Below are 12,125 nucleotides of genomic sequence, written 5' to 3' on the forward strand. Positions count from 1 at the left end.
CGTAATAATTTGCAGCGTTATGTACCTTTGTACTTTGGAAAAACTGGAGCGTGAAATAACAGCAGGATTTATATATTTTCTTTGTGGTGGATGAGGTGTTTTTCTATTTTTGAAGTGTTTTTTTTAATAATCATCATCGTCATCATCATCATCATCAAAACAAACCCTCAAGTGTTAATCACTACTGATTGGAGGTCATTATTTGAAGAGGACAAGAACAGACTAAGGAGTTGTCGGTCCACCAGCAAAGCTATATGGCTCTTACCTCACAAGGATGTCGACATTTCATTAACTGTAACCTTGATTAGTAAATTATTTTATGAATATATAAACACTGATTTTAAAGGTGACTTTTGCAAGCCTATCTCACTGCCAGCCAACCAGAAAGTGTATTATTCCTGGCCTCAGAGCAATCAATAGCTAATTAAAGTAGTTTCATCCTGCAGAGCAAACATTTATTTTCTAAATATAGGCTAGTGTCCTTATGTGTTGTCACGTTTACAAAAAATACATGTGTTTAAAATAACTAATCACATGCAAAATGTCCAACATGAATGAAGTATTGTGTTTTTGTTTTTTTAATCAGCTTTACACCAGGTGCATTGTTATGTTATGTTTTAAAATACATATTTTCATATAGATTAATAAATGCAGTCTTGTTTTTTTGGAAAATGTAATTAATGTGCTTTTCAATTTCGAGCATTTAACATGAGTAAAGTGTGCATGAGAAGTTATTAACCATCATAGAGGAGAGAAAATGCAGAAAATGTTCGATTGACTTAAACTCAATACTCACCATGCATTTACACTTTTGCCAATTTATCAGATTTTGCATTTTAAATTTTACACAAGTGCAAACCGACCATAGTAACACACAGTGGTGTGTGTTTGTGAACAAGTGACTCTCACGCCAGTAAAAAACAATTAAACAGCGCCACTGTGTGGTCACACTGTGTAACACACAAAGAGGAAATCACATGTACGTATTTCCGGTTTCAAGCAACGTCACATGCAAAACCAGGAAGCACTTTGTAAACATTACGCAACTTTGTAGTAACTACAACCACATTGCTGTCGTGCAAACTAAGAGACATAGCGTGTCTTCATGATGAAGCCAGCCTGTTGCAGCTCTGCGGGAGTGAAAGAAACACCCAGACAGACAGATAAACAAACACTGACAGAATGATCAGAATGATGAGACACGCGCTGCACACGGGGAGAGGAGCCCTCTGTCTGCGCAGCTTCTCTGAAACTAGAGGAGAGGTCATTGAGGATGTTCTTCAAAGGACAGACTCTGCACGTCTCACAAACGAGGCGTCTCTCTACGTGCACGTGAGCTGATTTTGATCAGTGTACCTTATGTTTCTATGCAAAGCAATGTGCACACCAATCCAATGCACATACTCACTGACCTATGTCTAGAACGTGAAGTTAGTTTTAGAATGGAGACATTCACTCTGGATCCATCAGCGTCTTCTTCCTCAGTTTCTGACTGTCGACAGTCAGAGGAAAGTTAGTTCACCTCTGAGCTGTGGTGTAAAGTGACTAGTAAATTGACTCAAGTACACTACTTAAGTACAATGTTGAGATACTAGTACTTTACTTCAGTATTTACATGTGTACGCTACTTTGTACTTCTGCCCCACTACAACTCGTGTATTAAATACCTTTAGTTACTTTGAAGATTTGGATTAATGATTTAAATTATATTCAACACTTAAATAAAACTTTAGTTACACCTGGAGTAAAATTAAGCTACCCTGCAATATGCAAAGCCATTAAAACTAGCTTCACCTTTACCAGCTTTGATAAACACATTCGTGCATCAATAAATATAATCAAAAATATATTACGTATTATTCTGAAATGGATCCATTTGCGTAATGAATACTTTTACTTGAGTAACATTTGCAATGCTGGACTTGTACTTGTAACAGAGTATTCCTAAACTCTGGTACTTCTACTTAAGTAAGAATTATAATCTTGTAAGTACAAGATCTGAGTACTTCTCCCACCTCTGTCAGAGAACAGTCAGCTCACACCCGAGCCCTCACTTTGAACTACAGAGTTTCTTATCAGGGAACTAACTCTCCTCTGACTGACAGTCTGTGAAACAAGAAGACACTGCTGGATGATCCAGAGTGAATGTCTGTTGAATTTTCCACCTAAGACTAACTTAAACGTGTCCTTTCTCCTCTCCTCTTCCACAGTGGCCTTACTGTCTCAGAAGGTGTTCCTACTGCAACTTTAACAAATACATACCCAGAGAGAACAATGATCACATGATGACCGAGTGCCTTCAGAGGGAGACTGAGACGTTGCTGCAGCTCAGTCACGTATCCTGGTATGGTGACTTGTTAAATTCCAGTTTGAAATCAGCTTTGAACATGTGACTCCACCCCCCTTAACATTTAAATGTCTCCCTGCAGCATCACATCAGTGTTTTTTGGTGGTGGGACTCCAAGCCTGGCTCATCCCTCAACCATTGCTGCAGTCCTTGAAACCGTTTCCAGGCAGGCGAACCTCTCAGATACAGCTGAGGTCACACTGGAGGTCAACCCTACTCCTGTGGGAAGGTCAAAGTTAGAGGACTTCTTCCATGCAGGGGTGAACCGTTTCTCCATTGGGGTCCAGGTGAATACTCTATAAAATGCTGTTCACAGAAGATTCGATTATTTTAGCTTTTATATATTTAATTTTTGTTTGTTTTTCCTTGGGTCCAGCTATAATATCTCTGAAGTACATTTACAGAAAATGTGCCCTTTTCTTTGTTAGTTAATCATCAAAAACTGAAATACATTTAGCTTGTGTTATCTTATTTTATTTGTTTAAGCAGGCAAAATAGTTTCAGCTGAAGGTAGCATTTTTTATTTAGTTGACAGTTTCTACACTGCTTTTTTGCGTTTTACTTTCAGTTTACTGTAATTAACCTGTTGTACATGTTCAAGTCTTTGCAGGATGAAGATTTGAAAGTCCTGGGAAGAGACCACAGCCCTCAGCAGGCTTTGCTAACTGTGGCAGAGGCCAGGAGGCTGTGCCCCGGGAGGGTGTCGGTGGACGTCATGTTTGGACGTCCCAAACAGAGCGTTGAATCCTGGGAGAATGAGTTGTCTGAGCTGTTAAGGGTGTGCGACGACCACGTGTCTCTGTACCAGCTAACATTGGAGCGAGGCACACAGCTGTTCAAACAGGTGCTGGAAGGAGAGGTGACCCTGCCCACTGAAGAGGAGACAGCAGAGATGTACCTGTGTGCCAGGAAGACCCTCCACCAGCACGGCCTCCTGCAGTACGAGGTGTCTAACTTTGCCAGACAAGTAAGTCCTCAGCAGAAAGACAGCACTCTCATTGTCCTCCGCTCCTTAGGAAACATTACAACTTTTATCAACATAACAGGAACGTTTGCAACGTTTAAATAACAATTAGATACAGTTAATGAAATTGACTCCAAGAGTGAACAAATTACAGCAATGGTCCTTGTAAAGGCAGCACTGTGACAAAAACAATTTGCTCCTACAGTATGATTACTTATTTAAATGTATCTAAGGTGATACGGTTCTATGCTGATTTATTCATTTATTTAGCTAAAACCAACATTTTTTTAAAAGGTTGGATACATTTGATTTATTTTAATTGTTGGAGATTCCTCTATGTAGTAGGACATGATTATATATAATTTAAAATGTGTGTTTTCTGAACTGTCAATATTTTTCTTTTAGATGTCTGACAAATCAGCCATGTGTAATTCAAATGTACATTTAAAAAAAATGTTACCTTTAAAATACCTTTTAAATACAAAACATTAAGAAAAAAATAAAGAATACAGAATATTAAAGAAATATGGATTTTAAGAAGACTGAAGTGTTCTTCAGGTTGTAAAGCGAGAGTTAAATAATACATTATGAAATAACAAATGATTATAATTCGGAGAGATCCTTCTGACTAATAGTCCAGTTTCTGTTTGTTCCTAATGAAATGTCTCAAGCATAACTCCATCAACAGGGCAGATGTCTGTTCTGTTTTGCGCCATATTGCCTCGTGTCTGAGAGAAACAGTCACAATAACATAATAACACTTCAATTTGTGTTACGTAGAACGCAGTGAGTCATCACAACAGGAGCTACTGGAAGGGAGCGCAGTACATCGGGGTCGGCCCAGGTGAGCTACTACCTAGAATAAAGGCAGTGCAATAGAGAATATTGTACTGGTTGAAAAGTTCAAATTGTTGTCTTTGGCAGGAGCTCACGGAAGGTTTGTCCCTGTGGGGGAGGGGGGGGTCCTCCGCGAGGCCCGGACCCAGACTCTGGAACCTGACATCTGGATGCGTGAGGTCCAGCAGAAGGGACATGCGACACGGAGGAGGATTCAACTCAGCAATCTTGAACTGTAAGCTTCACGACCTATAGTGTTGTGTTTGGTGACGAGTGTAATTGGTTAGTAAATGAAAGTGGGGCTGTCATGTGAAATGTAACAACCCCAGAGTGAGAAGCATGGTGTTATTTTACATGTTCTTGCTCTTTCGGATATTCTGTGCTCATGAAACTCAATTATCCAATTGTTTACTCACTCCGTCCTAATAACTGTCAAAGCGACTGTGAGAATCTGTTCTCAAAGATTTCTCTCTGGCAGATTGGAGGAGGTGTTGGTGATGGGAATGAGAATGACGGAAGGCATTAATCACAAGGTGGATCTTTTGTACTTACATGAAATGCACTTTTTAAAAAAAAAGCCAATTTACTTTGTTATATTCTTTGTCAACAAACGGGATGTTCAGTGTTCTACACATCTTGAAAAATGTATAATTGATCATTTTCTGATATTCAACAGCATTGGGAGTTGTTTAGCCCTCAACTGGGCCTCCATGAAGTGTTTGGTACATCCAGCGACGTCCAAGAGTTGCTTCAGAGAGGACAACTCATTCTTGATGAGAGGTGACTCATCATTATCATTTTTAAATATTTGAACTTTGCAATTTCCCCTGACAAGAAAGACAATAGTGACTTGTGTAAGGTCAGTGTGAGGCAATTTATCTGCTGCTTATTTTCTTGATTAATTGTTTTGTCTAAAAATTATCAACAAATAGTTCAAAATGTCAATGCCTATTTATCAAAGTCCAATTTTATGTCTTCAAATGTCTGTTTTTTCGGTTAAAACCCCAAATATAATCAGTTTATTTAATATAAAAAAGAAAAGTAAAAAGGCAGAAAATCGGCTTATTTGCAAGGCTAAAAACAGCAGTTTTTTATTTCACATGTACATTTACAGTTGATTGACTATCAAAATAGTTATTTAGTCAGTAATTGTTTTTCGGTTGAACTCATTCCCCTGGTCATGCGATCTGATGTTTTTATCCTACTGTATAAGGTTTTGGAAAATAGCAAGAGACATCACTTTAAGGGCATAAAGTTTTACCTTGGCTTTATAGTAAATATGCATTATATATATATTTAAGAGTGAAGGTTTAGTCGTGATACGGCTGAAGAACACGTTCCTCCCCGACTTTAAAGTACTGAATACTTGAGCTGTACTTGGCAGTAAATCCAGAAGCCAGAACATATTATATAAATGCAGCTTTTCTACATTCAACCAGCCCTTGTTCAAACCAAGGCCACTCTGTAAGAACACTTCATACGCTGAAGAGTGGGTTGGACAATGCACTTGTAGAGAAAGGAAAGACTGATTGCCATGGAGATGCAATCTCTAGATCATAGAAAATAGATCCCATGATGGGAAACCTAATAGAGATTTGCTCTGCCATTTCTCTTGGTGTACTGATGCATTTTATATGTTTGTACACACTGTAAAAAATGAGCTGAAATTGAGCTGGTGTTTTGGCTTGTGTAACCATTAACCAACCAAGGTGACCCCCCCCCCACCACCTTATCACCTGAATCTCCTCCTAGAGCACCATTGTGTTATTTTTAACCAAATATCTCTCAGAGAGGCGTGGGGAGTGGCTCCTTATTTTCATCTAAAGACAGAGAATCAGCACTTTTGAAACAGGGCTGAAACAGAGGGGATTATGGGATGCTACAATGATCTCTTTGGTATTTCGAGCAATACACTTCAGAGACATGTTTTGTATATATCTGAGAACTATCATATATTGATGAAAAACAGTATAATAGGGGACCTTTTAAGGTCAGAAGAAAATAAGAAAATACTCAAACATGCAGACATACTTGTATTATGTTTAAACCTACAGTAAGAAACGATAAGAAAGGAAACCTAATATCAACAAAACATCAGGGTTAATCCTCCCTACCGTTACTATAATTTCTCTTCCTGAAGGTTTCCAAACCACTCTTAGTCACTCTACAACGTCCTACTGGGCCAATAGATTTCAATTGTAATCACACTTACAGACGCTGTCACATACTCGATCGCACCATGGGTACATGTTTAAATATAGAAACCACTGTCACATATCCCACAATGTTCGTATTTATAGAAATGATTGGACCACGTCATCAACCTCTCAAACTGACACCATCAAAATAGGCATTTCGTTCGTAATAATTGTTCTGTTGATCAACTAATCATTTCAGCTCTACTTTTCAGCACTCTAAAACATACTTACTACAAATTCAGTTAGGAAATTGATAAAGCTGGAACCAGGGAATGTTTGGCATTCTTTTGGAAATAATAAGATAAGACTTTATTTATCCCGAAGGAAATTGTTGTGCCAGAGTTACAAAAATACAATAAACACAGCAGCTTAATAATAAAACTGTACACTGACAGTGCAGTAAAAAGAGCAATTATATATATCTACAGGAAACATAGACGGTCACATAATTAATGTACATATTAACAGTGTTTAGTAGTGCAAAAAAAACGTAGTGGCAGATACGTAATTGCACATTATTATAGAATATTATTAATAATAAATAATACATGTTATATTAGAGAATATATCATTGTCACACACCTGATTTATCAGTAGTTGCATGCCTGTAATTAATTATTTGATTTCTGTCTTTGTTTTGGATTTCCGCGTTATCAGAGGCCTGCGCTGCTCCTGGGAGGGACTGGCCTTACTGGACAGCCTGCTGCCAGCTCTACTGGTGGAGCTGGAGAGAAGAGTCAGTCAGAGGCTACAGGAGGACGAGCATGCTAAAGGACAAACAAATAGGACCTCTAACACACGATGACTGTATTGGTAACAAAGGCAATATCTTCGGAGAAAGCTTTATTGAGGGTCTGGCGGACAGGACGTGTAAAACAATACTCAGAACAAGCAGATATTTATTAAAACAACCCCACATATTTAAGTTTTATGTTGTGTTGAAATTCATTATTTAAGCCTTTGCCATATTTTACACTGTTTTCTCTTTAGTGTTACTTTGCTGTTTAGTTGGCAGCACAAACCTACCTTTGTTTGTATGGAAATATAACAGGCCCCACAGGCTTTTATATTATATTGTCTCTTTATCGCACTGTAAGTACCGTCATCACTCTGATTGGATAAGAACATTAGATGTTAATATATTTCATAAGGCCTTGAGGTGCTATCATGCAGTTATTGCTTGCGCTGAAAGATTTCTTAAAAGATCTTTTCATTCAAATATGATTATTCCTCTCCCAGTACACAGGATAGTGTGAGAATAAAGGTTTTAATTCATGGATACATTTGAGATTCATCTTTGTGAGTTAATTGTTTCCCTGGTCTGTAATTTCCTTCACATTAGTGAAGATCTACGGCTGATATGTTCAACACACCTGAATCAAATGAATGTTATAAAATCTAATTAGCTGCTATTATTTGAAAATGTGTATGACTCATTCAGCAACATTTTAATTAAACTCGCTAAAATAAAATTGCAGGAAAGATGGTTAGAACATTTGTTTTTAAATGAGTGTTACAGCCAGAGGGATTCATGAAAATGTACGGATCTAGTTAAGAAGTTTGCAAAGTTCACATTTGAATGAACTGTCACAGTGTTAATGTGTATGCACCTTCACAAGTGGAACATTTTGTTAACACTGCATTGTATTCTCCATAATTTCTTGAAAACATTTCAACGTGTATATCTTTAACTTCAACTAATGCCAAAATATAAATGTGTGATACTATATTTATTGTGCTTTGACGGTCACTTTAGTTTGTAGAGTTAACAAGCAGTGTTAGATTTCCAGAGGAACCCCATTCTGTAATTATTTTATAACTAACTATAAAAAAAAATCATATTTGTAAAGATGAATTAGTGGATTTGTGCTCCAATTTGAGTCTTTTCAAAGAAGGCACAATTCCTTGTGTAATCATGTTTAGATGAAAATGAAATGACTGACTCAGAGTAATGGAAGCACCTGGAAGCTAATTAAATATATTAACTATTGTTCTGAATACAGTGTTCTCTTACCAGTAGCCACTTTAGTATACGCCTGGTATATCTGCTATAGGGAGTGTGTTACTCATGAGGCTATAATGATGAGTGCATGGATACAGTCTCTGCTGTGCAGTAGTCACGACTCTCTGCTCTATGATTCATAAAGCAGGATGATTAGTCTGCTGCAGCACCTCTGTCAGCTACAGCAACTAAATTATGGTTTTCATTTATTTAAATACAGCTGGGAACGCGAGCAAAATTGCGTCAAATAATTTGATAGGGAAAGTTCAAATGGATGTGTTATACACTGCCAAGCTTTAAAGTGCTGCTCTTGATATGGCACAAACAAGTACCTTTTCAGTTCAATGCAGTATACTTGATAACTGACACGCACTATCCTTTTTCACAAGTGAAAGACACTCTGAACAGACAGCCTACGCAATGGTTTCTTCAGAGAAACCCGTGGAGTGGGTTTGATATATTGGAAAGAAAAGGCTGAGTGTTTTAAAATTGAATTGCTACTCAGTGGTATATCAGGGTTTGTGTGGGCTCTCTCCATGGTGCTGATTTCAGAGTCCAGCATGTCTCTCACTCTCTCCCCTCTGTAATACGCATAGACTGTATATAAATAATACGTATAATACGTAATACGTGATGCTTTAACTCTTTGTTTCCCTCATTATGGTGACACATGAGTGTTTAGGCTACTTATAATTATTAGAAAGCGTTGCTACATCTCAGCTCTGGGTGCCATTCACAGCAGTGTGGGAGGATTTCAAATTAGAGCTAACTATTGTGTTGTGAACGAATATAAGAAGAAGTTTAAGATCAGTGTGAGTCATCTCCTCACTATAATGAGGTCGCAAGATCCACTTGAATTAATTGCTGACGTACATGAACACAATCTAAGCATATCTGCATCTCATTAATAAACTGCATGTCTGAAATAAAGTGAATGTTAGACCAGAAACACATATGACAATTGGAAATATTGTTTTTATTAACATAAGATAATATAAATGCAGTTACATACAAAAACAAGAAATGAATGCACTGGTCCAGCCATGTGCCGCAGAGTATAACTCCTTACATAATATGATATTGCAGCATACTACTACAATTGGTTTGATCGAGAAGGCTTGAAATTCATTGAATCTGACACCTCTCGGGTTTGTTGTGTTTGGTGCTTGATTTCAGCACCAGGCGCAGGTCGCTGGTGAAGCTCGGGCGGCACGCCAGAGGGTCCACTGCGGCACAGGGCGCACAGAGACCCCGGCTTCCTCTCCTGCCCCGCCGGCCGATGCACATCGACTGGTAGGTGAAGAGGGATATCATCTCATGCCGTGACGGAATTGTCTCGTCAGGTAGTCTGCCTACAGAGGCTAGGCCCCTGAACGCAGCTTCCATCCCAGTACCATCTTTAGCAGAGGTTTCGAAGAATGTCACATCCTCACCGAGGGCTTCTGCTACCTCTGACTGCCTGACGACTCTCTGCGCCTTCAAGTCCGCTTTGTTCCCACATATCACGACTGCTGGGACTCTCGGGAGATGTTTACATTTCAGTAACTTCGCCTTAGCGTCTTTGATCTCGTTTAGAAACTCACAGACTTTATTGAAGGACTCTCTGTCATCCAAACTGAACACAAGCAGGAAGGTGTCACCTGGAGAGAAAGAGATTGAGATTGTTAAGGCATGTCATGTTATAATATAACACCGAATTCTACAGTTTATCAAAATCTGCAATGATTAACCATCAAGTGCCTCACCTGTCAGAATGGATAGCCTCCGTTTTGCAGGGAAGTCCCTCTCACTCGGGGCGTCCAGAATATCGATCTGGTATGCCTCCCCTCCTATGTAGAAGAGTTTTCGGTGGAAGTCCTCGATTGTGGGTTCGTATTGTTCTTCAAATTGTTTCCCCAAGAATCGTTGAAGGATGTTGGTTTTACCCACTTTTGGCGCGCCAAGCACCACTATTCTGTGACAGTTCTTAGGCTTGGCCAGACCCAGCTCCATCAGATCCACGGACCTATAGGGGAGTCGATCACTTGAAAGCTGCCGATTTCCAGAACTGGATCTACTATCAACCCCGTGTTGTCTCAAGTGCCCTTTCACCGTTTTGATGATGCCCATGCCTGTCTTAGATATATTTGAGACTTTGGGGTGCGTGACTGGGATAAGGGCTGAGCTCTGCATGACTGGGTGCGTGATGCCTGATTGTTGATGCCTGGTGAGAGAGTTGAACGTTTCGAGGATGCCATCAACGGAAAGGTAAATCGTTGCGTTCATCTCCGTTTCCTTTCAAGCTTCCCCAGACACCAGAGGCTATCAAAATCTTACCGACCCAAGTTGCTTCCCCATGTGTGCGTAGAAACAGAGCCGAGAGGCGCCTCTTATACACCCACAAACAGCGCAGTGCCTGCGTCACGCTTTCACACAGAGCAAACGCTCCTTATATAGAAAGACAAAGCATGCAGCCCACAAACAAAAAACACACACACGATCTCCTTTTTTAACTATTGCAGTTTTCCTTTGAAGGATTTAGGTCGATAAGTGTGGGAAGAGAGAGGAGTCAAAGACAGAGGAGTTTCCCAAATCTATATGTTTGTGTCCAAAGACTAAAATAAACCAAATCAGACGTTTGTTCTGAGGCAAACCTTTGGGAAATTCTGATCTGTTCAAACCTAATCAAGGATCTATTTTTATCCCATGTTCAGGTGTTGTCATTATGGATGATAAATTAGCAGTCCTTAGCATCAATAAGATGGACACTGAAGGTTTGAACCCTAATAATTGTGGTTATCCTCTCCTAACAATGCTGTCATGTTGATAATAATCATTTTTTTGGCAGTTTTGTGGTAACCTGTTTTTTCATGTGTTTGTATTATGTTTTAAAAACCATCACGGTGTTTCTTAAAAAAGACTTGTATATTCCTGCTCAGCCTGACTATAAAAATCTGGAAATACAGAGTTGTCCAAATGTGTTTATTTGTATCCAAAGAGTCTATTGAGTATGATAAGGAAAATGCCACACATTACATGTCACTTGTTACTTGTTAGACACTTACATACTCAATACTGTGGGCAATCCCCACAGGAGCAATTTGGGGTGAAGTGTCTTGCCCAGTGACATAACGACATGCTGACTACAGTTTGAACCTGTGACCCCCTGATCCGAACACCAACGCTCAACCCACTGCACCACACGCCTCCCCGCTGCACACATTTAGTTCATATTGTCCTGGAGTCTTTAAATCTTTAACAGACATGGAAAAAAGCAAGAAGGTTTTCCAAGTGTTTAAAGTAGTTTCAATGACAAATCATTTTAGTTGTGGGCACAAATACATTAAAATAGTCAAAATCAGACTTAAATTATGCTTTTGTACATGTTGTCCTGAGATAAATCCTTGTTATATTCTGATGTATTCAAACTTAATTACTGTACATTATAGGCTACTATGTTTTAGCACCTCACGTTTAGATGTCCACATTATAAATAAAAGATGAATGACAGATAACTGACAAAACCCCTGTTGCCATGGACACCGGATGTGAAAGCATAGACATGTTTTCTTCCTCTCCGTTTACAATGCTGCCAGGATTTCAATTAGGGTTTAGTATGTGTTTCACTTCATTTGTGACCTGTCACTTTTTAGTATTTGACTATGTTCATATTACCCTCACACTTTTTGTTTGTTGCATAAGCCTATCAAAAAGATGTGCCTATACGTAGCCTGACATAGCTGTGAATCCGGGATTCCATTATTCGTGAGGCTGTCATGAACAGTACTTGCAAACCTT

General features: G+C 39.0%; 2 protein-coding genes across 3 annotated transcripts; one reads left to right on the forward strand and one right to left on the reverse strand.

Moving 5' to 3' along the window:
- Positions 1-1,023: 1,023 nt before the first annotated feature.
- rsad1 (radical S-adenosyl methionine domain containing 1) lies at positions 1,024-7,627 on the forward strand. Of its 2 annotated transcripts, XM_010788321.1 has the most exons (9): positions 1,024-1,332; positions 2,211-2,344; positions 2,430-2,634; positions 2,949-3,314; positions 4,092-4,155; positions 4,236-4,383; positions 4,627-4,681; positions 4,825-4,928; positions 7,004-7,627. In XM_010788321.1, exons 1-9 carry the CDS (start codon positions 1,183-1,185, stop codon positions 7,149-7,151), a joined length of 1,374 nt encoding a protein of 457 aa, XP_010786623.1. In that variant the 5' UTR covers positions 1,024-1,182; the 3' UTR covers positions 7,152-7,627. The 2 variants fall into 2 exon arrangements, with proteins under 2 accessions (XP_010786623.1, XP_010786622.1); XM_010788320.1 differs by lacking the exon at positions 4,627-4,681.
- A 1,691-nt stretch (positions 7,628-9,318) lies between these two features.
- On the reverse strand, positions 9,319-11,244 carry rasd2a (RASD family member 2a). The gene is made up of 2 exons (XM_010788322.1): positions 10,094-11,244; positions 9,319-9,988 (listed from the first exon to the last, which is right to left on the reverse strand). The coding sequence occupies exons 1-2, from the start codon at positions 10,611-10,613 to the stop codon at positions 9,474-9,476; spliced, it is 1,035 nt and encodes a 344-aa protein (XP_010786624.1). The 5' UTR covers positions 10,614-11,244; the 3' UTR covers positions 9,319-9,473.
- Positions 11,245-12,125: the final 881 nt, after the last annotated feature.

This window comes from Notothenia coriiceps, unplaced genomic scaffold, assembly GCF_000735185.1.
Source record: "Notothenia coriiceps isolate Sejong01 unplaced genomic scaffold, NC01 NC01_scaffold00031847, whole genome shotgun sequence".
NCBI classification, from domain to species: domain Eukaryota; kingdom Metazoa; phylum Chordata; class Actinopteri; order Perciformes; family Nototheniidae; genus Notothenia; species Notothenia coriiceps.

What these genes read in the sequence shown, in the direction of transcription:
- rsad1 (XM_010788320.1), top strand. Translation starts at nt 1,183, where the DNA reads ATGATCAGAATGATGAGACACGCGCTGCACACGGGGAGAGGAGCCCTC. An exon ending in CAGCTCAGTCACGTATCCTG is followed by an intron (nt 2,345 to 2,429) that starts GTATGGTGACTT and finishes GTCTCCCTGCAG; the next exon opens with CATCACATCAGTGTTTTTTG. An exon ending in GTACATCGGGGTCGGCCCAG is followed by an intron (nt 4,156 to 4,235) that starts GTGAGCTACTAC and finishes TGTCTTTGGCAG; the next exon opens with GAGCTCACGGAAGGTTTGTC.
- rasd2a (XM_010788322.1), bottom strand. Translation starts at nt 10,613, where the DNA reads ATGAACGCAACGATTTACCTTTCCGTTGATGGCATCCTCGAAACGTTC. An exon ending in GAGGCTATCCATTCTGACAG is followed by an intron (nt 9,989 to 10,093) that starts GTGAGGCACTTG and finishes CTTTCTCTCCAG; the next exon opens with GTGACACCTTCCTGCTTGTG.